Genomic DNA, 24,937 nt, shown 5'->3' with positions numbered 1-24,937 from the left:
GAAAAAATTATCTTTGTTTATGGGACCCTTCTTTGTACAAATTGATTGCGACATTTCCCTACAACAGTGATTACATTTCGAAAATACTTCAATAGTTGTAAAGTGCACACCGAGGTCCTGAAAGGCACTACATAAATGTGAGTTTGTTCTTTCTTTGCTCTCTACCAGAGTTTACCGCAAGTAATCTGTCAGATTTACTCTGAAATAAAGTATTTAAGATTGTATTTAGGCCTGAGGTTTAAAAAAAGTTGTGTGTGTCTTCCTAATTTGCAACTGGCAAAACACTCCTTTGGAAACTCCACAAATATTTGGTATCTCTGATCTTTCTATTCCTATGGATCTCCCTTTTGAGGGAACTGACAAAATAAAAGTTGCTCTGTTTTACATGAAGGTTCTTCAATATTAATCTCAAATAATTTAGTGAAGCAAAAATAATGGGAAGATTACTTATTTTAGAAATAATTACAACTAGAACTATTCTGTTAAATTTTGCTCAGTACAGATTAGTCATTATGAAGGCTGTGAATGTCATTACACAATAGGCCCTACAACCAAAATGATAGTCTCTCACTCCAGTACAATTTAGAGTAACTTAAAATACTGTTTTATTAATTCATCTTGCACCTTCTGATCTTAATCCTAAAATCCTATGATTTTAGTTCACATTTGCTAAATTGTGGCTGCTGTATGCACAGTTTGAAGTTCGACAGAAGAACCTGTCTCTGGCCAGGAGGGCTTTGGTAAGTGACACACACCTTTATTCATTTTTACTGAATGAAATATATTTTTATTAGCTTATGGATACAATAGTTAGCTTAGAATTTTCATGTTTGTTTTTGATGTTGCGTTATGCTCTTCTTATGAAACAGTGTTTATCACAGTACAAGTCTTAGTTGATGTGTGACAGCTAACAGCAGAAACCAGATGCCAAGGCAATTGATTGACTTTCTTTGCAAAAATATTATTTGGTTTCACCAACTTTGCCCCTTGCTGTCCCGCAGGCATGAATTCCTTTGAGGTCCCCAATGCCCTCTAATACGATAGGAGTATCAATAGGCTGTTCACCAGAGAGGGTGTCAAACTTGCATCCGATTCTGTCCTCACCTAATATCCACACATGCACGCACATTTACAACAGGTGTTACTGGATGGCAGATAGAGGAAGGAACACTGATTAATTTTCCTGTTCTTGATGTGGGGACGGTGAAGCTAACTCCAGCAGCATCACTACCGCCATGACTGAGAAGCTTAATCCAGCACAGACGGAAGTTGAACCTGTGAGACTACTGTCCTGCGGGGCTCTACCACTTAATAGACTAAGCTGCTGAGTTATTGGGGAAGCAAAGTACAAAATTATATCATTATTAAACATCACATTTTTTTCCTCTATCGGAATGTAGAAATGAAAAAGAAGAGGTTACTAAAATAGGAAAGAGTGCATTTAACTAAAAGTACTTCACACCTCCCACTTTCTTCTGGGTATAAAAAGAAAATTATTTTAATTCCAAAATTTTTAGCAATTCATTTAGGGATGTGGGCATCGCTGGCTTAGGCCAGCATTTATTACCCATCCCTAATTGCCCTTGAGAAGGTGATGGTGAGTTGCCTTCTTGAACCACTGCAGTCCCTGTGGTGTAGGTAGGGAGTGCTGTTAGGGAGGAAGTTCCAGGATTTTGACCCAGTGACAGTGAAGGAACAGCAATATAGTTCCAAGTCAGGATGTTGAGTAGCTTGGAGGGGAACCTTCAGGTGGTGGTGTTCCTATGCATCTGCTGCCCTTGTCCTTCTAGATGGTTGCGGTCTTGGGATTGGAAGGTGCTGCCTAAGAAGCTTTGATGAGTTTCTACAGTGTATCTTGTGGATGGTACACACTGCTGCTACTGTTCGATGGTGGAGGGATCGAATGTTTGTGGAAGGGGTGCAATCAAGCAGGCTGCTTTGTCCTGGATGGTGTCGAGCTTATTCAATGTTGTTAGAGCTGCACTCATCCAGGGAAGTGGAGAGTATTCCATCACACGCCTGACTTGTGCCTTGTAGATAGTGGTCAGGCTTTGGGGAGTCAAGAGGTGAGTTACTTGCCGCATGAACAGTGTTTATATGTCTAGCCCAGTTCAGTTGCTGGTCAATGGTAACCCCCAGGATGTTGATAGTGGAGAATTCAGTGATTGTAATGCCATTCAGTGTCAAGGGGCGATGGTTAGCTTCTCTCCAGTTGGAGATGGTCATTGCCTGGCACTTGTGTGGCGCGAATGTTACTTGCCAGTTGTCAGCTCAAGCCTCGATATTGTCCAGGTCTTGCTGCATTTGGACATGGACTGCTTCAGTATTTGAGGAGTCGTGAATGGTGGTGAATATTATGCAATCGTCAGCGAACATCCCCACTTCTGACCTTATGATGGAAAGAAGGTCATTAATGAAGCAGCTGAAGATGGTTGGGCAAGGACACTACCCCGAGGAACTCCTGCAATAATGTTTAGGAACTGAGATGATTGACCTCCAACAACTACAACCACCTTCCTTTGTGCTAGGTATGACTCTGACCTGCGGATAGTTTTCCCCCTGATTCCCATTGACTTCAGGTTTGCTAGGGCTCCTTGATGCCAAACTCAGTGAAATGCTGTCTTGATGTCAAGGGCAGTCACTCTCACCTCATCTCTTTTGTCCATGCTTGAACCAATGCTGTAATGTGGTCAGAAGCTGAGTGACCTTGGCAGAACCCAAACTGTGTCAGAAGGCAGGTTATTGCTAAGCAAGTGTCATTTGATAACATTGCTGATGACCCCTTTCATTACTTATGATTAAGAGTAGGTTGATGGGATGGTAATTGGCTAGGTTGGATTTGTCCTGCTTTTTGTGTACAGGACATACCTGGGCAATTTTCCACATAGCCAGGTAGAGCCAGTGTTGTAGCTGTACTGGAATGGCTTGGCTAGGGGCGCAGCAAGTTCTGGAGCACAAGTCTTCAGTACTATTACTGGAATATTGTCAGGGGCCCATAGTCCTTGTGGTATCCAATGCCTCATCCATTTTTTGATAACACATGGAATGAATCAAGTTGACTGAAGACTGGCATCTGTGATGCTGGGGAATTCTGGAACATGCTGAGATGGATCATCCACTCGACATTTCTGGCTGAGGATTGTTGCAAATGCTTCAGCCTTATCTTTCACATTGCTGTGCTGGGCTCCTGCATCATTGAGGATGGGGATATTTGTGGAGCCTCCTCCTCCACTGAGTTGTTTAATCGTCCACCACCATTCACAACTGGGATGTGGCAGAACTACAGAGCTTAGATATGATCCGTTGGTTATGGAATCGCTTAGCTCTGTCTATCACTTGCTGCTTGTGTTGTTTGGCACGCTAGTGGTCAGTCCTGTGTTATAGCTTCACCAGGTTGACACTTCATTTTTAGGTATGCCTGGTGCTGCTCCTGGCATGCTGTCCTGCATTCTTCAGTGAACCAGGATTGATCCCCTGGCTTGGTGGTAATGGTAGAGTGGGGAACATGAGGCTACAGATTGTGTTTGAGTATAGTTCTGCTGCTGCTGATGGCCCACAGTGCCTCAGAGATGCCCAGTCTTGAGTTCTAGATTTGTTTGAAATCTATCCCATTTAGCATGGTGGTAATAGCACGTAACATGATGGAGGGTATCCTCAATGTGAAGATAGGACTTTATCTCCAAAAGGACTGGTTGGTGGTCACTCTTACTGATACTGTCAGGGAAAGATGCATCTGTGGCAGGCAGATTGGTGAGGATGAGGTCAAGTATGTTTTTCCCTCTTGTTTGTTCCCTCACCACCTGCCGCAGACTTAGACTAGCAGCTATATCTTTTAGTAATGGACCAGCTTGATCTGTGGTGGCGCTATCGAGTCACTCTTAGTGATGGACGTTGAGGTCCCTACCCAGTGTACATTCTGTGCCCTTGCCACCCTCAGTGCTTCCTCCAAGTGGTGTTCAATGCGGAGGAGCACTGATTCATCAGCTGAGGGGGAGGCGGGGCTGGTACGTGGTAATCAGGAGGAGGCTTCTTTGCCCGTGTTTGACCTGATGCCATGAGACTTCATGGGGCCCGGAGTCGATGTTGAGGACTCCCAGGGCAACTCCCTCCTGACTGTATACACATTGTGCCGCCACCTCTGCTGGTTCTGTCTGCCGGTGGGTTAGGACATACTCAGGGATGGTGATGGTGGTGTCTGGGACATGATCTGTAAGGTATGATTCCGTTAGTGTGACTATGTCAGGCTGTTACTTGTGAGACAGCCTTCCCAATTTTGGCACAAGTCCCCAGATGTTAATATGGAGGACTTTGCAGGGTCAATAGGGCTGGGTTTGCCGTTATTGTTTCCAATGCCTAGGCCAATGCTGGGTGGTCCATCCGGTTTCATTCTTTTTATTGACTTTTTAGTGGTCTGATACAACTGAGTGACTTGCTGGGCTATTTCAGAGGGCACCTAAGAGTCAGCCACATTACTGCAGCTCTGGAGTCACATGTAGGCCAGATCAGGTGAGGATGGCAGATTTCCTAAAGGATGTTGGTGAACCAGATGGGTTTTTACTACAATCGACAATGGTTTCATCGTTATCATTAGACTCTTAATTATAGATTTTTATTGAATTCAAAACCCACTGTTGTGGTGATCCAGAACGTTATCCTATGTCTCTAGATTACCAGTGCAGTGACAAAACCACTATGCCATTGGTTGGATAAATGCTGACATCAGAATTCTCTTGGGTCAAACATTAGTTCAGTTGGACGACATCCATGCTCAAACAAGAACAAAATGGTGGAAATGCACAGCAAACCAGTTAGCATCTGAAAAGAAAACAGACAGGGATCATTTTATGCACAATCCTTCGCCAGAAACCTGGTTATTTTCTCTCTCTGGACGTTAATTGACCTGTCTATTTACAGCTTTTGTTTAGATTTCCGAAGCTTTTAGAATTACTTCTTTTCCAGTCAAATGAAGATGTATATTCTTCTCATTTCTGGAAGGCCATTATAAAATTGTCTATCTTCCCACATCATGTCATATTATGCTGGACTGTGAGAGGCCTGCTTCTATTTTACTGTTGCAAATATCTGGTCAAATAAAGCAGATGTCTTATTCTGGATCAGGAAAAGCTGTATATTAATGTATAATAATTTGTTAGAGTTTTTCTTTTGTGCTCTTTCAGGGTACTGGCATAGGAAAATGTCCAAAGAACAAGCTGTTCAAAGGGTACATTGAGCTGGAGCTCCAGCTTCGTGAGTTTGACCGGTGTAGGAAACTCTATGAGAAATACCTGGAGTTTTCTCCAGAGAACTGCACTACTTGGATTAAGTTTGCTGAGTTGGAGACCATCCTTGGTGATGTTGAACGTGCTCGTGCCATCTACGAGCTGGCAATTGGCCAACCTAGACTAGATATGCCAGAGGTAAGAAACCTAGTCAGTTCTCCAATGTTATTAGTAGGTTTCACAAACATGATCACATGCATTGTGCAACACATTTAGTAATAAGTGTATTATTTGCAACATCGAACAGTCAATTTTAAGCGATTAACGATATCATGAATTTAGGAATCAGATGGTTGCTCAACTCTTGCAGTAAACAGTGATTAGCTTTAAGATGCATGGTTATAACTACATTATTCTAACTAATTCTTGCATCGCTTTATTGAAGTGTAGAGGGAGAATTTACATTATGTACCTTTATGCCTGTATATAACCATTTTGTTACCTTGGTAATGTAAAAAAAAAACTTTCAATCAGACTCATCCCAATGATTAGAAATTGTGTTACTTTTAAATCTGGATATACTTGAAAGCTTCATTCTATTCTGGGAAGTGATGTCTCAATAAGATTAAGAAAAGAAAATCATGTTCAAACTTAAATGAAACTTGAACAATCCACTAAGATAAAGGCAAAATACTGCAGATGCTGGAAATCTGAAACAAAATCAAAAAATGCTGGAGAAACTCAGCAGGTCTGACAGCATCTGTGGCGAGAAAGACTGAGTTAACGTTTCGAGTCCTTATGACTCTTCTTCAGAGCTCTTTCAAGTCATACGGACTCGAAACGTTAACTTGGTCTTTCTCTCCACAGATGCTGTCAAACCTGCTGAGTTTATCCAGCATTTTTTGTTTTTGTTTTGAACAATCCACTGATGGATTAGGAAGTTAAAGTCTCTTGAATCATGTGTCTGTAAGCATTCTGTATTTGAAAATTAGCTAGTCACCTCATGCTTTTAAATGCTTTATTGGATTTTCATTAATATTATAGAATTTCTGTTGAGCAATCTGAAAACAGTATGATCTACAGTATGATTAAACACCCATTGTGACAAGGTAACCATTTTAGATTTTAAACAAAATATATACTGAAGATTCCCACCTCAGCTAACTCCAAGTATGTTGATTATATCTCATTTCATGATTTTTAAAATCATAGCAATTATGGCATAATAGGAGAACATTCAGCCCATTGTGCTGGTGCTAGCTCTTGAACTGGAGTTATCTACAACAACAACTTTCATTTGTATAGTGTAGTTAACTTAAAACATCCTAAGGTACTTTACAGGAGTGTTATGGAAAAATGTTTAACAGTAAGCCACATATTAGGCCAGATGACCAAAAGCTTTGTCAACCAAGTAGATTTTAAGGAGCCTCTTGAGGAGGAAAAAGAGGCAGAGAAATATAGGGAAGAAATTTCAAGTATTGGAGCTTAGGCAGCTGAGGGCCCGGCTGTCAATGGTGGAGTGATTAAAATCCCAAATGTTCTCAAGAGGCCAGAATTGGTGGAGCACAGAGATCTGACGGGGTGGAGAGGGTGGTTGTTGGGCTGAAGGTGATTGTAGAGATAGGGAGGGACGAAGGTTATGCAATAATTTGTAAACAAGGATGAGAATTTTAAAATTGAGGCTTTGTTTGACTGGAAGCCATTGTAAATCGGCAAGCATAGTGTTACAGTATCTTTACAGTGCAAGAGACCATTCGGCCCATCGAGTCTACACTGGCTCTCTGAAAGGGCATTCCACTTAATCCTTAATCATCACGCGGGTGATGATTAAGCGGGACTTTGTGCAAATTAGGACATGGACAGCAAATTTTGAATGCCCTCATGTTTACAGGGGTTAGAATGTGGGAGACAGACCAAGAATGCATTGGAATAATCGAGTGTAGAGTTAACAAAGGCATGGATGAGGGTTTCTGCAGCAGATAAGCGACGGCAAGGTCAAAGTTTGACGAGGCTAGTTACGGAGGTGAAAATAGGCAGTCTTGATTATGAAGATGATGTCTGGTAGGAATCTCATTTCAGAATCAAATATAAAGCCAAGTTGTGAAGTTTAATTCAGCCTCATAGACACTTAGGACAGGGAGAGGGATGGAGGGACTGGAGCTTGCGACGACAACCAAAGGCAGTGGCTTCAGTCTTCCCAATATTTAATCTGAGGAGATTTCTGCTCATCCAATACTCGATGTTGTAACAAGTAGCCTAGTTTCATTTTCCTCTTTTTGTTATATATATTTCTTTTTGAGATCCAAAAGCATTTTAAAGATCCCTCAATGTCAATAACACTTATGGTAAAGATTGCATGTCCTAATTAACCTCCCCCTTTGGGAGAGGGGTGGATGTCTTCAAATTCCTCTTCATTTTTCTAACATTAATCTTTTGCTTCCTTATTTTCAATTCTCCAAAGGGAAACCAGCTTTCTCTATTTACTCTCCCTTGCACAATCTTGAAAAGCTTTGTTAATCTCCCATTTATACTTTGTTCCATGGGGGAAACACACCAATTTTTAATCCTGTCTTTGTCACAAGGATCTTTCATTCATGGTGTTATTTTGGTGATTTTTTGCTGTACTCTTCCCATGGCTCTATAAAATTCATCCAATAATAGCATATTCAGATCTGTGCACAATATTTCAACTATGAATAGTACAAATTTGATGTCCTCCTTGTGATTTTATATTCATTTCCCAGAGAGTCCCATTTACCTTTCTTTATCTGTGCCACCAAATCTTTGTTGTTTGGGTAATACTTCATTTCACTCTAATTCCCAAAATATAGTACTTTTAGATCTTTCTGTATTGAACAATCAAGCAGCAACCCACTCCGGTAATGCAGCTGTCTCTCTGGAATCACCTGTTCGCTCTGACTTTGTTTAGCCCTCATGATAACCCTAAAGCCCAAGAAAAATATAGCCAGCTGTTGTCCTTTCCACTAAAGGCAAATGTATACTTGAACTTCTGTTCTCTATCACTTGGTCCTTTCCAAGTTCCATCTCATTTTTGTTCCTTCAGCCACCCATCTGTAAGACCCAATGACATTAGGAGGAATGTCAAGCACTTCAGTAAAGCTTCCATTTTGATATATCATTGGTCTTGTATGATCCTGCCATAAAATTAATAGAAAATAGAATTAAAATGATATTCTTGTGTTGTTATTGTTAACTTAGCCCTTTAAATAGTGCATTTAATTTGTGGCATAAAAACTGCTCAAAAACCTAACACTAATCCAAAAACAAGTGTTTCAAAAATAATAAATTATTTATTAGTATTAATTATTGCAGAGTACTTTTTTTTTTATGTTGTTTTTAAAAAGTAACATACTATTTCTGCAGGATGGTGAGCAGTTTGTTTTGGGTTTTGTATTTTGTTACCAAAAACCTAATAACTTTGTATAGCAGCAGCCAAGAGGGCAAGCTTTTATTTTTATAAAATGTTTTTTTAAAAGCTTTGTGATGAGTTACTGGAGGCAGTCCTTCCATTCTAAAAGTCATGATTGTGATATTTAAGGATTTTTATAAAAGTTAATGAATGAAGGGGAAAAAATAATAGTTGTTAGAGAGTGATTTGGAGTTATGCAAAACCTTGAGAATCTTTATATAATCCCCCGTTCTGTTCCCTCAAATTTTACTTCAGATTATTACTTCTAAAGGGGTTAGACATTTCATTGATCTTGAGGTGCATGACCTGCTTTCATTTTTGGAAGCAGGGAGATGGGACATGGAGAGATGTGTCTATACTTGACAAAATGGTGCAAAATACAGAAATAAACTCTAATATACTGTATCAAATTACTGCTTGAGTATTGTTTTAGGTGTCACTAACAGCCTTCAGAAACCAAACTCAAGTACAACTCGGGGTATGGTATTGAGAAGATCTGTAGATTTTTGTCCCAGGACTAGACAGTTTAATAGGCTGGTCTTGGACTAGTTCATCCCCTGTTTTGTTTTAGGCTGTAACAGTACCTGATGTATTAACAGCCCATCATTTTGAAGGTTCAACAATCTTTAATGTTATCAACTTCTAAAGTTTTATATTTAAAAAAAGTTTTGTTAGGTCATTTTATTAACTGCATTACTTTTCAGGTTCTGTGGAAGTCCTACATAGACTTTGAAATTGAACAGGAAGAATTTGAAAGAACAAGAAACTTATACAGACGCCTACTTCAACGTACTCAACATGTTAAGGTGTGCTACTTATACATAGGACCTTTATACGTATCTGGAATTGTAACAAATTTTATAAGAACATAGGGAATAGGAGAAGGAATAGGCCATACAACTCCTAGACCTGACTCAGTAACGTTAAATAAGGTCTTGGCTGATTTTAGACTTCAACTCCACTTTTCCATCCAATCCCCTTTTCCCTTGATTAGATTCCAAGAATTTGTTGATCTTGGTCTTGAATATGTCCAACAACTGAGCATCCATGGCCCTCTTGGTAGAGAGTCATCCTCTGAATGAAGAAATTTCTGCTCATCTCAGTCCAGAAAGGCCACCCATTATCCTGAGACTAGTTCTAGACTCATTAGTCGGGGAAAATAGCTTCCCAGACCGTTCTGATGAGATCAGCTTTCATTCTTAACTCCATGGAGTATAGGCCCTTTCTGCTCAATCTCTTCTGATTGGACAATCCCCTAATCCCAGGAATCAAACTGGCGAACCTTTGTTGCACCACCTCCAATGTAATTATGGTAACGTGCTTTATAAATGAGAATTATATGAATATTTTGTACAAAGTAGTTCATATGTGTCAACTTCAGGTAATTTCCTGAAAAATATCTCATTGGATGTTTAAAAAAATTAGTCACAGCAATAGTTGGAGCTGTCATCAGTGTCAGATTAAAGCCACAAAATATCAGTTCCTGACAGAAGTGAACGATTCAGAGTCTAATTTTGCTATTTAAACAATTAGTAAACACTTCCATGAATTTGACTCTACCTGATCCCAATTATTGGGTTACTCCTTTATAATGTTCTGCTGTTAGTCTCTACGTTCACATTCATATTTTCACATTCACACTTCAGGTATATGTCAGTTTGGGACTGGAGGAAATGGAAGTAAAGTTTTCTGTTCTCTTGCATTTTTGTCCTTTCAAACCTTTGAATGATAATGCATGTTTTTCATTTCTATAGGTATGGATCAGTTATGTTCAATTTGAGCTATCCGTGGATGTGCCAGAACGCATATCCAGATGCCGACAAATCTACGAGGATGCAAACAGGTCTTTACGGAACTGTGAGGAAAAGGAAGAGCGACTCATATTCTTGGAGTCCTGGAGAGACTTTGAGACAGAATTTGGCACAGAGTCTTCACAAGATAGGGTTCGAAAACTCATGCCAGAACGTGTCAAGAAGAGAAGGAAGCTTCATGCAGAAGATGGGGTAAGGACCCTTTCCAAAGCGTCCATAAAGTTGCTTCTATTAGAGTGATAAAGGAGGATCTTTGAAATGTATCCTTATAGCTGTTAAACTAATAGCCAACTATATCATTGACTAGATCTATTGAAGTATTGTAGAGGGCTACAAGACTGATGAAAAATTAACATTAGAGATTTAATTTCTTCAAATAAAAATAAATGCCCCATAAATCTTAAGCCATTTGCCCACTTTATTTTGCAACTGAAATTAACCCAATTCAGGACATAGGGAAGGTTAGTGCTTGGAAAATTTACCTCTCTCCAAAAAAAATGTATAAATTGGTTCATTATTTTGGACTCCTGATAGCACGGTTAGAATAGTAAGTTTGATGAGATTAGGATAGTAGATTTGATTTTCTCCGAGTAATATTTTCCTATAATTTTCTCAACTTGCAGACGGATGCTGGTTGGGAAGAGTATTATGATTACATCTTCCCAGAAGATGCTGCCAATCAGCCAAACCTCAAACTGCTTGCTATGGCCAAGCTCTGGAAGAAACAACTGCATGATGAGAAAGAACCAGAAGATCAAGAACCAGAAGATAATCCAGACAAAGAGACAGATAAGAATGAAAATGAACCCCGATGACTGGAAAATCTTTGCTGACACCTTCCCCACTGTTTTGCTGTTATGTTTCATTTTCCCACTTATTCCAAAATGTTTTCTAATTTTTTGTACAATATTTGAACAGCCAGAACTGTCTACAAATTGTTTATTAAATAAGTTTCTGTACCCAAGGTTTATTTTTCTGCATTTCTTGTGCTATTGTTAAGATCTCTTGCTATACTATCCTCAGTTGAGATCAGAGTAATTTATCAAGCTAAATACTTTGCAAAAGTTCATTACTAAAGCATTCTTGGTCAGCCAGCTGGTGACAGTGATCTCTCAAAATGATTTCCCAATTGTTAAATAATGTTTAAAAATATGTTGTTTTGCTCATAAATTGTATTCTATATTGGGCCATAAAGATCATGGTAAGCTAATTGTGCTGGCGCCTCAGCACCTCTGGCTATGGACAGGATAAAACTGGCCAGTATTTATAATAATCACTATTGCAGGGACCCTTGCTGGGTGATGCCTCTCAAACAGCTATGGTTCATTTGCTGACACAACTATCCCAAACCTAACCATAGATTCATCTGTACTTCAATCTTGACCAATCACCATGGTAGGATTTGAACTCCTTTTTCAAGGACATCATATCTAGATTACCAGTCCAGTCGCATAACCACTATGCTGCCATTCCCATTTGGAATGGAAATGTTCTCTTCTGTTTCTTATCAAAGCAGTAGGAAAAGTTAACTAAAACTGAGAGTCCCTTATCCCATACTCTCATTGTTGCTGAATGGATACTCGTTTCCAGAATGTGCAGTAAGGTCAGAGCAGGGGCACCTCTACCTTCTCCGACACTGTCAATGGCCATGTCAGCATGTTTCAAGGTTCAGGAAGCTTTGGATAGTCCTTACAATTCAGAAAAATTCTGTTATTCCAGCTTTCAGTTTCTTGATTCCAAGGTACACTAAGGAACAGTAAACTGTTGTGAAGGTGTTAGTATATTGTGATCACACCTCCAGTAGATAGGATCAGAAAACATCAATCGGTAGAGTCACCATCATCCATTTTAGCAATGTTTCAGTCTCCTTATATCGTTATTTGTAACCATGTCCATTGTTATGTTGCAGCACACACCTCTTTCATGGTTTTTCTCAGTGGGGAGAGTACACTTTTAGATGATAAATTCCACCCTTCTTGCCTCTCTCCAGCTCCAAGTAATTGACTGGCATGGTGTACGTTACCTGGGCAAATATTCCTTTCCCACAGTGTTACTCTCAGATAAAAATAGGTAGTTGTACCCTAGTCAAAATTGATTTTTCTGACTTTCCATGTTTGAAGGAACTGTATCATTAAGGCATTTCACCATGGCCAGTTTTCCAAGTTGAACTTGGTCACTGTCAATTGCCGCTTGCATCTGAAGGAAGTCTAGTATCTGGCCTACGAAGGTCGAAGTCAGAATTCTAAAGCAGCAAAGGATTTCATTTAGCTGCGTCTCAGTACTTGGTGTACTCAGTCTATCACAATACAGATCTGTTTATGTAAACTGATCAGCAGACTCTGCAGTTTTGTCACTAGTACTTCACTGTCAACTCTCTGGCAGTGTGCTGTACACACCATTAGTGACACACAAGGATCGGGACAGGTTTCCTGGTACGTGGAGAGAATTTTTGGAATTAAGTTAGGGAGCTCCTTCTTTAGTTTGTCTAAGGGCAGTTTGTAGATTCAGGCCTACTGTTTCTATGCTCAGTTTGGAGTCCTTCATGGGCAGCCAAAAATTGAAAACTGCATCACATCAAAATCTAAGTCTAGATTTGTGCTTGCTTTTTTTGATTATTCTAGAATGTTCCCACTAAAAAGATCCAAAGTCCACTTAATTTCCCCATGTTATATGTAGCCTGGAGTGCATGGTTTTCAAGACAAGCTTTAAAGAGGAACATGAAATGCTGGCGAGGGGCAGATCCGAGTGCAGTGACACAGACACACCGACAGATGGAGATTGATAAAGGCATGTTTGGAATAGACACAGAATGGGAGCAGTTTAAATACAAGTTTTACAGGTCTGTGTCCCTACTGAAATTTTGTGCAACCAGTTAAAAGGGTTTTAAATATCTCTCTTTAATGTCAAAATGCACAAAAGGAAAAGCATGAGCGAAAGAAACAGCAGGTTAATTCCAAGCACAGTAGGAGGAGAGCTAACTGAACTCTGGGCAGAGTGAGGTAAAGGGAGCTGCAAGAGGGTGGGTTGAGCTGTTGACTGGGATGAGTGGGTGGGGTGGGGGCACAGGGTAGACAGAGCCAGTGCTCCCTCTTTGTGGGATGTGTTGATAAGTGTCTCTAAGTCTTTACTTCTGTATCAGGTAATGAAGGTGAATCTTAGGATGCCTGTGTGTGCATGAGAGAGAGACAGACAGATGCCATATATGTATGTATTTTTTAAAAAGTGGATCCTCCCTGAATCTCTCCTCCTCAGTTCCAGCACTGATTCCTTCCCCAGAAATTCACTGTCTCCCACACTCCCTGTATACTTCAACCATGAGCTGCCCTTGTATAGTTCCCTCCCCTGTGAACAGCCCCCCCCCCATATATAGGTTATGAGTTGAGGAGAAACTAACCTTTATCAATTCCAGTACATATAACAACAATGAATGGGCTGTCTCTCAAGGCATTCCCTGACTGTATACATGATTTAATTTTATTTATACGAAATGGGCATGGGACTATGCAAGGTGACTATTACAAGAAGCACAAGTGAAAATTATAGTGAAAGACTACAGCTACTACCTCAATAGTTCCATACTGATATCCAGATGAGTGTGAAAAAGTACAATGAGTCCGTGTAGACATTTTTCCACTGAAAACGTTCAAATCTTATCCAGACTGGTAACAACAAATTGTATTTATATTGCACTTTTAAGGTAATAAAATGTCCCAAGCCTCTTCACAGAGGCAGTTTAAAAAAATGACACCAAGCCACGTATGGAGATATTAGGGCACATGCCAAAAGCTTGATCAAAGAGCTAAGTTTTAAGGAGTGTTTACAGGAGGAAAGCAAGGTAGAGATGCAGAGGCAATTTCAGAGTTTACAGCCTAGGCACCAAATGCTGGAGCCAGAATCAGAAAACATAGATACTCTGGAAGATTGTAGGGCTGGAGATTACAGAGATGCGGTGGGGGCGGTGGGTGATTTAAAAACAAGGATAAAATCGAGGGAGTTGTTTAACTGAGAGCCAATGTAGTTCAGCAAGCACAGGTGTGGAGGGTGAAAGGGATTTGTACAAGTTAGGACACTGGGGTGACCTCAAGTTGATGGAAGGTAGATTATGCATGTCCAGCCAGGAGTGCATTGGGATAATCCAGTCTGGAGGTAGCAAAGACATAACAGATAAAAATGCTTCTTTGCCATTTAAGGTTCCAGGCAGCCTTGATCAAACTTTGACTGGAGCAAACTATTCATAATTTTTTCCCAGTTTGCATATGTACAAAAAATAAAATTTAAACATTGGCCCATAACTATTTCCTCCTGCCTGTTTCGCAACTGAGAACCTTGTGCGACACAGTAATTCAGGATTCTTTCATCCTAAGACTGGAATTCTCCCAAGACAAATTACAAGACCTCAATATTGAATCAGTGCAGATTTTGTACACTTATACCAATAGGATCATTTGAAACTTGACAGTTTATTGCAGCAACTTGGTAATATAATAAAACTGAGCAAAAATGAAACTTTTAAAGAAGCCCTGATTTATATCAATACATGAGATTCTCTGCCCCCTCCCAACCCCATCCCCACTTTGACCCATCAAAAGGTTGGACTGCTAAGACTATAGAATTTCCTCATCTTCCCTTTTCACTCTCCCTTCAAACCCCCAGGTGAATTGGCTGATAGCTGGACTAACACAGCAAATGAAAAAATTGCTGCTTTTTGTTATACAGATTTCTGCTGTATCTAGTTAATGGCAGAAAAAAACTCCATAAAGGTACTAGAGGCCTTAAGAGTTTAAAGTGTCAACATTATCAGTATAAATTCGTTAGATAGTTCTTTTCCCAGTGAAAAACATACACTGTAATGAAGTTATTCACAGCACTTGCGTGCAACACCAGTGTTACAAATTAAACTCTCTCAGCTGCTGCAAAACATTGTTCTCTGCAACAGGCAGCCTAGACATTTCTGCCTACAACTGTTCAACCAAACACTGAGCCTCAAAGAGGAGCTGCCAACATTCAAACATATCATAAATATCACAAAAGTGACAAATTAAATGTTACACAAACATTTATGAAGTAAATACAAGATCTCTTTGCATATACATACATAATGTATTTCAAGGGCTATTATTATCCGCTAGGGAAGAAAATTGCTAAATGCAAACATTTCATGATAAAGCTGTGGCTCTTAGGACTATAAACTGAATGTGGGAAATTGGGCCTCAAACTTCTCTTTAAAAATAATTAATAATTTATCCGCAGTACTGAAACACTGAGGAATACTCTGTCCTTTAATAAAATATTCAGACTTACTTGCAACTCTTAGCATTCTCATATTAAAACAGTAAAATTATAGTTTTTTTTTAAGTTTATAAATTGCCCAAGAGCCACAGCTTAAAGTTATTCAATATCTTCAGGCCTAACTGGGTGAGGAAGGGGTATTATTGATTTCTTCTCTGTATCTCTTGATAAGGCTTTTCTCATATCTGTTATAGAAGACAAAAACAATTAGAAGGGAGAGAGTTTACAAAAAAAAACAACTTTATGGAAGTTGCTTAACACAATTCATTAAAAATATAATTCATAAAGATATTTTCTCAATTGCAAATCACAGTAAAAGCTCTACCAGTGGCTGTCAGTTGCGAAAGAGACATCATCTTTGGTAACTCCCAACACTCGTGCTCTTCACACTCGTAACTCAGTCAGTGAGATAAGTACCCACAGTTAAAAAGGAACTTCACGAAAATGAAAAGCTTCACAAATGAACTCTCTGATAAATCCAGATTTTTTCATATCCCATTTTAAACTAATACAGAAAGCAATCAGTGCAAGGCCCACATGTTAATCTGTACCACAGTTATCGCTGAGTTACCAGTGTTTTATTTTAAATATATTCCCCAGAAATTCACAATCATACCATAAGCGTCTTCATCAGGTTCTCCATTGCTAGCTGAGTAGTATTCTATCACAGTTCGGTAGACACTGTAGCCAAGCTGTTTGTACATGTTCACTGCTACTTGATTGGATACTCGTACAAATAGATCCACAAAGAATCCACCCTTTCTATCGTGAAAGACAAAGTATTCATCAATTCCTGATAATTTTAATAAGTATATTTTATATCTCATATATATTAATTGGTAAAATAAATACACAAACCTTTCAGATATTTCCTCCAGTAGTTCCATTAGTTTAGCTGCTAGTCCCAAGCGTCTAAATTCTGGAGCTACAGATAAAGCCGTCACATGTCCATGCCATTCCTCTCTTGCCACGGATCCTTCAGCTTTCCCCATAACTTAAAAAGAAGAATCAATCATTAAGATCCTTCTATTCATTAAACATTATCACTGAAATTCACAGAAGTTTCAGGTCCAACCAATACTCTCACTGCATTTTACAAACAGCTTTCAACCTCTGATCATACTTACTGATTTTTATTTATCCAATTTCTCTATTTTGCAAACCCAACTAAAGTTGCCTAGCACACCCAGTGGCTGTTTGTAGGATCTTGGTGTGTGCAAAACAGCTGCCTGCACATGGCTCTAATCATCTGCCTCTCACTGCCAGAAAAACTTTTAGTATTAAAAATAAATTTCTAAAAACATTTAAACACCGTACCAGTTAGCAGCCCCAAAATCTTTTAAAACTTTAGGTTTCATGTTTAAAAAGTTGAATCAATGCTGCCAATATGTACCACTTTAGGTGCTCGATGGATTCCCTGGCGACAAACTGCTAATTTTGTAGGAGATAAACATGTTGAGGGGTGGCAGAATGCAAATCTCGTTGCACCAATATCTTACGTGGCGCAACTAAATAATACCATAATTTGTTCAAGGTTTTCGGCTTTCGTGCTCCACACTATGTGGATTTATTTAGGTCAGTTTCCAATTCTTTTTTGGAAATATTAATACATTTCAAATATTTTACCAACAGTTTTGGGACTTGTGATCCATAGTGAAAACTGTCCAACAATCAAAGGTCAGCGCAGATGAACGTGAATTATAAGTAGAAGAAACAATATTTTTAAAGAGAAACATTGGGCTCCAGACAACAATACAGTGGACACAATGGAAACACCTCCCTGCCACTTCACTTCAAATCAATTTATTAATTAAAATAGTAAGACATCTATAGATGAAGTTATCTGCCTTTTGAGCCCAGACTGTGATACTACATTACTTTATGATGTCTAAAATTTATGTGGAAATTTTCACTGTATCCTCCTTTGATCCACTTATACACTGAGAAATGCTTCAATTCAACCATCGGTTAAAAGATATTTTATGAATGCAACCCAAAATTCTTCCGCCACCAGAATGAAAAGTAACATGGAAGTCATCTGGGAACCAAGGCTGGTCAAGTGGCATGTATCCATTTTAAAACAGCATTTCCAGTACAGGTTAAGTGGTGAAAAGTATGTATTTTTATGAACTTAGGTAGTTGAGGAATGCTTTGCCATCAAATAGGAGTTGATCAGATCAAGGCACAACACACGGAGGTATGACAGGAAAATTTGCCATGCTAAATTCAAAGCTCTTTTAAATACATTCAAGCGTATGCTTGCAACTAAATCAGACAATGTGCTATTTCATAAGGTTATGGGGATTACACCATACAACACAGACTTCATTATTTGGTTTTTAAGATTAAGATGTGTGCCTTTAAGGCCTAGAGTCTAATGATTCTTAAGTAATCACAGTGAAGTCAAGTGCTTAATTGCTGTTCAGAATGCAGGTCATGATGTGTTTGTCTTTTGAGATGTAGACAGCTATAATCAATTTAAAAGTTCTAGATATTCCCACTCTTGTAGTACTGTTGTGCTTTTCAGACATTGCAAATTACTATCTTTTTGTTTTTTCCTTTCTCTGGAATATAAGTTTTAATGGGCAGCATTTCCCCCCCCATTGGTTGGGAGGTTTAAGAGCGGGCACACAGAGGTACGCCTCCGATCAGGGGCGCGCCGCCATTTTACATGGGTGGGCCAATTAAGGCCTGTCCAGCATGATGTCCGCACGGAAGCGCTATGCGCTCCCTGTGCGGGATGGGTTGGGGGGGGGGGGAGAGAATCCCTGAGCTGAGAGTGCACTCTTTCATGCATGTGCACGGAAGAGTGCACTCATCTCCCTGAGGCTAAGTGCTGCCTCAGGGAGATCGGCTCTACAGTAAAAAATCTGAAAAATAGAAAAAACATTTCGCTGACATGTCCCCTCATGTGACACTGTCACATGAGTTGGGACATAGCTTTCACTTTTAAATACACTTTGATTACATTTTTAAACACCTATATGAAACCTTCCCCCGTCCTTGGTTGAGGTTTCATGCTTTTTATAATGCCCGCCGGGGCTCCTGTCCTGCCTGCCAACCTTAAGGTTGGACAGGCAGGTCCATTAATTACTTTAATGACTCTGTCAATGGCCTCAATTGGCCCTGTCTCCTGCCCCCTGCTCGCCGACCGGGAAATTCTGGCTAATGTGTGCTGGAAAGGGGCAATGAAGAGATAATGTACACTTTTATATAAGTAGCAAATTTCTGCTGACACCATTCATGGCAATTTCAGAGGATTTTACAAAGTAAAGAACTTTATCCCACGTAAAGTGTAGGTATCTGTCCAGCTAAGGATACAAAGACTGCTGTTAAGTAAGCACAGGATGAATTCACACTGATATCAGTCAAGAAACAACAGACATTCTCACTCCAGTATTTTGTGTTCTAGGAGAACTTCTCATTGCTTTGCACCTTTTTGAAGAAATGTAATGGGGTCAAAATGAGTGCTCAATGTATTATTTTTTAATAAACCAGATTTGGCATTTCTAAAAAAAATACAAATAAGTCAACTGTGGAGAACAAAACGTGGAAACTTGATATGCTAACATAAAATTTTATTACAACAATAATTGCATTTAAATAGCACCTTTAAGATAGTAAAATGTCCCAAGGTGCTTCACGGGAGTGTTATCAAACAAAGTCTGACATCAAACCATAAAGGAGATATTAGAACACATGACCAAAAGCTTGGTCATAGTGGAAGGTTTTAAGGAGTGTCTTAAAAGAGAGAGAGGTGGAGGAAATTCTAGAGCATAGGGCCTCAGCAACTGAAGGTACAGCCAGCAATGGTACAGCAATTAAAAATCAGGAATGCGCAAGAGTCCAGAATTGGAGGAACACAGGTATCTCCTAGGTTTGTTGGGCTGGAGGAGGTTACACAAATAGGGAAGGCTGTGGAGGGATCTGAAACCAAGGATGAGAATTTTACAACTGAGCCATTTCTTAACTGAAAGCCAATGTCGATCAGCAAGCACAGAGTGATGTGTGAACTGGACCGGGCACGAATGAGAAGTTATAAGCAGGAGAGTTCTGGATGACCTTATGTTTATGAAAGGTAGAAGATAGGAAGCCACCCAGGAGTGCATTGGAATAGTCAAATTTAGAGGTAATAAAAGTACAGGTGAGGACTTCAGCAGCAGATGAGCTGAGTTGGAGTCAGGCGAATTTACGGAGATGGAAATAGATGGTCTTAGTGATGACATAGAAGTGTGGTCAGAAACTCATCTCAGGGTCAAATACGACACCAAAGTTGCGAGTAGCCTCAAATAAAAACAGAAAATGCTGCAAGTGCTTAGCAGGTCAGTAAACATAAAATATAACCAGTTAAACTACCAAAATGTACATCTGACAATCATAGAAATATGTTATTTTGTCTGACATTTGTAGAACACATTAATGATCATGACACTGGATCCTTACTGTATCCCATTAACTCTCCTCCTGGGGCCTCTGCAACAATGAAGTACTCCGGCCAATGAGCTAGATATTGCAGGTAGAAGGGGATCCCATACTATTTATTACTTAAGGAAAAAAAAAAGAAAAGCCTAATAAAAGGTCAGGTTATAGTAGTCTATACAGTTTACAATAAATCAACCAATCTAAAACAGACATTCCATAAACTTAACTTCTATTCGCTTACAGTTCCTGACATTTGATAGGGAGGCTGGCCAAAAGCAATCTTTCTGTCCGAACTATTCTCTTTCATTTCTGATTTCTAACATAAATCCTATTTTCTCCTGCCTTCGTTCAACACATTTCCCAGCTCTACAGCTGTCTTTCAACCTGCCTCTGGATTTACAGCTTCTAAAAAGATTACTAACAGCAATGCCGACTGGCGTTTGGCGTTCAAGGGTTTGCAACCTAAACTAGTACCCACCACTTCAAAATGACCTGCTGATAATAATCAATGCTGAGTTTAATGTAATGTCAGTGCTAACCTAGAACGCCTGACCTCAAGAAATCTGCCAGTCCCTGTCTCCAAATGACTGGATTACACGGAACAAACCTTGCAGTAAGTAAAGAATTGCAATTCCATACAAGTAATATAACCAGAGAGCTCAGGTGTCGCTGAAGTACTTTTGTAAACTATGGCTGTTCTAGTGATCACGTGAATGCACAAGGTCAAATGAATTAAGACTATTGAAGCTCAATCTGAAAGGGGCAATAGCAGCTAAAATGAGAAGGTGGCTTCTCAGGATGCTCCAAGGTAAATCCAATAGTGAGAGCACTACCTGGTAGAATAGCTGAATGTTATTGAATAACGCTACTTGTGAAGATTCTAAACATGTAAGACATCAACTGAAGGTCAGTTAACAACTAGAATTAGTCACAAGGACTAAACTATACCAAGTCCATCAGTAAGGTTTTATTAACCAAACATGTTTATGCCAAAAGCCAGGCATAAACCAAATATGAATTTAAAGCATCATTTTGTTCCTACATATCCCCAATCTGAATCATGATTTCCAAAATAAAGGGCCAGAGTATTCTGTTGAATGTCACTGAATATTATATTAAATCAAGGTTCCCCACAGGAAGCCAATGTGATAATGAATGATTACAAGGATACAGTTTCTGTAAGCGGATCCAGGTTTCTGCAAACAAAAGAGTAACAAATTAGAAGAGGTTCAGTCTCCTGTTTAAAATATTAACTGACATTAGCTTCACAACCAGGGGTTTTGTTGGAAAAACTCCAAGAAAAGCCTTGCAACACTTTCACCACACTGACATTAGGGCCAAGTAATACATCCTGAAGTCATATATATCACTGTGGCACAAACTTTGCCAAACCTTTTTACCAAGCTATTTAAGGCAATTCACCTTAATAAGGTAAACTTTGCAAATGTCATACAATAGTGGAAGATGTGTAGTAATAATACTGAGTCACATCTAGGGTCAGGCATTGGACAAAGTTTACAAGTGGCTTTCGGCTAGGATTTACAATAACAAGTTGAAACGTTTTAGTTTCCTTCAATCAGCAACAGGAGAAGTCAGCACTACCAACTGTGTGCATGTGAACACTATCATCAGTGCCTAATTTCACACATTAAGCAAAACATGTACTTGACAGTACATTCTGCACACATTCATCTCCCCGAGAAATGAGTAAAGTTTAAGGTTACAAGCAAACTCATATCTCTTGCTGGTCCCTTCCATGGATACCTCTGCGTGGCTTTGGTGGTTTCACCTTCCGAGAAAGCCAAATGCTAAAGTCTGAAACAGAGTTCAATTGTATGTTGCAACATGATTCTTGAATAGTGGCACACAGAGTACATTTGTGGATAGAATGGGAAGCTACGTTAGCAGTTTGCAACTAATTCAAATGCCTGGCTGCTCTGCACAGACACATTCTAGAAGTCAGCAACCATCACAATGAAAGAATTCTGTGCTTATGCCTGGCTATCACATATTCAGGGAAAAGTGCTCATGCAAATGAACTGGTTAAACATGTAATTTTTGCATCTCATGTGCAGATTCATTTTACTGAGAAGGAATAGTTCCCAACATAAGGCATCCAATCTCTGAAATGCCAAACCGAGGCAGAATCCCTCATTTTGGTTTATAAATATGGTTATGTTTCTGTACATTACTTAGTTATAAACACACTTGTTGCTGAATCTCTTAATTAGTCCTGTCATGTTGTATATTACTGTATGTTCTATATAGATTTCTACAGAAACTCCTTGCTTGCATCCCTCCACTTTAGCTACGACTGAGACTACATTAGCCAAAGCTGTGAATAACATCCTCTGTGATTAGTATATTATGCCCTCTGTCTTATTTTCTTTTTCCACAGCTTTTAACGCAGTGTATCATATTGTTCTGCTCCATTGCCTCTCCTCTGTTGTCCAGCTCTGTGGGACTAGCCTTGTGTGGTCCATTTCCTACCCTTCTGGAAGCAACCAGTATATCTCCAGCAAAAGCTTCTCACACCCTGCCAACTAGTCAGCCCAGAGTCAACCAACAATCAATCCTTGCCCCATTATTTTCCTCATGTTGTCCCCTGGTGACATTGTCCACATGCATGGTGCCAGTTTCCATATATAAGCTGATCAATCGCATCTTCCACTGGTGGGGGAATCTCAAACTAGGGGACAAAGTTATAGGATAAGGGGGCACTCATTTGAAACTAAGATGCGAAGGAATTTGCTACCCCAGAGAGTTGTGAAGGCTAGATCACTGAAAGTATTTAAAGAGGAGGTAGATAGATTTTTGAAATGACTTGAGGGTTATAAGGAGTTGGCACGAAAGAGGAATTGAGGCCTGGGACAGATCAGCCATGATCTTATTAAATGGTGGAGCAGGCTTGAGGGGCCAAATGGCCTACTCCTATTTCTTATGTTCTACCACAACTTCTCTCAGTCTTATCATTAGCCCCATGCATTAGACTGCCTCTGTGACATGAAGTCATGGATGACCCACAAATTCCTTCAACCAAACATTAAGATCATCAAAGTTATTGGTCTCAGTGCAGTGCTTTCCACAAACTCTGCCCTGTTGTCACTGATTCCACTCTCCTCCCTGGACTCTCGCTCAGGGGGAACAATATTATGTGCAACCTTGATGTTCAGTTCAATCCTGAGCTAAATTTCAGCCTTCATATTTACTCAGTCATCAAGACTGTCTATTTACATCTCTGCAATGTTGCCAGCCTTCATTCCTACCTCACCAGCCTCTGTTGTCAAGCTATGCTTTTCTCACATCAATTTTTCCAATTCACTTTGTTGACCTTTCTTCATCTACTGTTACTCTGCATGCCATTGCATCCCATGTTATTATGCCATGGATTGATGCTCAGAAGAATACAATCTTGTGATATTAGGGGTAACCAGGGGACAGAAAGTTAAGATGATTCGCAAAAGCACCCAAGGCAACATGAAGAAAAGAATCTCATGCCGAGTTGTTGTGATCTGGAACGCGCTGCTTGAAAGGCTGGTGGAAACATAGTCGACAGTAACTCTCAACAGGGAATTGGATGAACACTCGAAGGTTAAAATATTTACAGGGCTATGGGGACAGGGCAGGAGACGATTGGAACAAATTGGAAAGATCTAACAGAATCCAGTACAAACACAATGGGCCGAGTGTCCTCCTGCTGCGTTGTATCCTCAAAAATGTGATTCGACTGCAGCCGCTCTGTACATCACTGTTACTCGGTAGATTTCACTCTGTGTAATCCTATCACGCTGCAGTTTACTCACATGTTGTTGAAGCGAAAAAGATCATCACAACAGAACGCTCGTAACGTTGTCATTGCGGCAACCAACTTTTCACCGGAAATGAACCTTTCACCTTTCCACCGGACCTGATGTCAGGGAACGGCGCAAGCTGAATGCCAGTGACGCACACAGCATACGCGCGCTTCCTCCAGTCAGGCGGCTGGCAGCCTGGTCCCGCCCAATGCATGGCCCCGCCCCCGTCCGCAGCCACGCCCTGACCGTGGGCTCGCTCCGTCCCTCAGCCTGGATCTTCTTCACAGCCCCGATCTTTTTCACGACTCCGCCCCGTCCATAGACCCGTTCCCCCACTCACCCCCACCCCAGTCACCACCCCTCAGCCCGAGACCAAGCCCTTCCATGGCCCCGCAGCCGGCTCAGAACCGAGCCCCAGCCCTCGCCACGCCCTCACACTCGCTCCGCAACTGGCCTCCGCCCCTCAGCTCCGAGCCCCTCCCAAGGCCCGCACTCCATCCTTGTCTCAGATGCGAGCCCCCCCGGTCCCACCATGCCCACGGACTCGCTCCGCCCTGGTCTCAGTCGCGCGCCCCGCCTGGTCCCGCCCCGTGCATGGCCCGGCCCCTGGTCCCAGCCCCGCCCTCTCTCCTGGCCCCAAGTGCAACTTTGATCAGAGAACTTTCTGATGCAGGGAATGATGGAGTTGCCAACAGTTTGACATTTTTGTTTGCGCATTTGTGTCTAATTTTTAGCACATGTAGTAATCAACCGAGATAATTAGAGGCTGTTGCTTAAAGAATATCTTCTCAGAGAACCAAGTATTTTGAAAATTGAACTCATTACCAGGACAATTCTGAGTGTGATGCAATTTCTGAGGGCAACAATGAGTTAAAAGTACAAAAGCAAATGGTTCTGATGCAATATCACACATGCCTGAGACATGAGCTCTTGCTTTTCTTTCCATAGATGTTGAATGACCTGCTGACTATT

At 40.3% G+C, this 24,937-nt stretch overlaps 2 protein-coding genes across 3 annotated transcripts in view; one reads left to right on the top strand and one right to left on the bottom strand.

Moving 5' to 3' along the window:
- Positions 1–11,424, top strand: part of crnkl1 (crooked neck pre-mRNA splicing factor 1) — a 34,312-nt gene extending 22,888 nt beyond the window's left edge. Inside the window, exons 10-14 of the mRNA XM_041182995.1 lie at positions 660–740; positions 5,178–5,417; positions 9,354–9,455; positions 10,404–10,652; positions 11,084–11,424. Of these exons, the coding sequence (XP_041038929.1) occupies positions 660–740; positions 5,178–5,417; positions 9,354–9,455; positions 10,404–10,652; positions 11,084–11,275 (864 nt within the window). The 3' untranslated portion in view covers positions 11,276–11,424. The remainder of the gene's footprint in view (positions 1–659; positions 741–5,177; positions 5,418–9,353; positions 9,456–10,403; positions 10,653–11,083) is intronic.
- On the bottom strand, positions 4,600–24,183 carry naa20 (N-alpha-acetyltransferase 20, NatB catalytic subunit). Of its 2 annotated transcripts, none has more exons than XM_041182997.1 (6): positions 23,975–24,183; positions 21,343–21,367; positions 20,193–20,283; positions 16,608–16,743; positions 16,366–16,511; positions 4,600–4,815 (listed from the first exon to the last, which is right to left on the bottom strand). In XM_041182997.1, the coding sequence occupies exons 1-6, from the start codon at positions 24,025–24,027 to the stop codon at positions 4,769–4,771; spliced, it is 498 nt and encodes a 165-aa protein (XP_041038931.1). In that variant the 5' UTR covers positions 24,028–24,183; the 3' UTR covers positions 4,600–4,768. The 2 variants fall into 2 exon arrangements, with proteins under 2 accessions (XP_041038931.1, XP_041038930.1); XM_041182996.1 differs by lacking the exon at positions 4,600–4,815 and adding an exon at positions 14,902–15,934 and having other exon boundaries at positions 23,975–24,178.
- Between the last annotated feature and the right edge of the window lie 754 nt (positions 24,184–24,937).

The sequence above is a fragment of the Carcharodon carcharias genome, chromosome 2, assembly GCF_017639515.1.
Source record: "Carcharodon carcharias isolate sCarCar2 chromosome 2, sCarCar2.pri, whole genome shotgun sequence".
Classification (NCBI taxonomy): Eukaryota; Metazoa; Chordata; class Chondrichthyes; order Lamniformes; family Lamnidae; genus Carcharodon; species Carcharodon carcharias.
Note: the sequence above shows the minus strand (reverse complement) of the source record. Positions and strands in the feature narration are given on the sequence as shown.

Excerpts from the sequence above, each read along its gene's own strand:
- naa20 (XM_041182996.1), bottom strand. The coding sequence starts at position 24,027 with ATGACAACGTTACGAGCGTTCTGTTGTGATGATCTTTTTCGCTTCAAC. Across the intron at positions 21,368-23,974 it reads CTTTTTCGCTTCAACAACAT|AAACCTGGATCCGCTTACAG; the intron begins GTGAGTAAACTG and ends TTTTGTTTGCAG. Across the intron at positions 16,744-20,192 it reads AGGAGAGTTAATGGGATACA|TTATGGGGAAAGCTGAAGGA; the intron begins GTAAGGATCCAG and ends CTTCTTTTTAAG.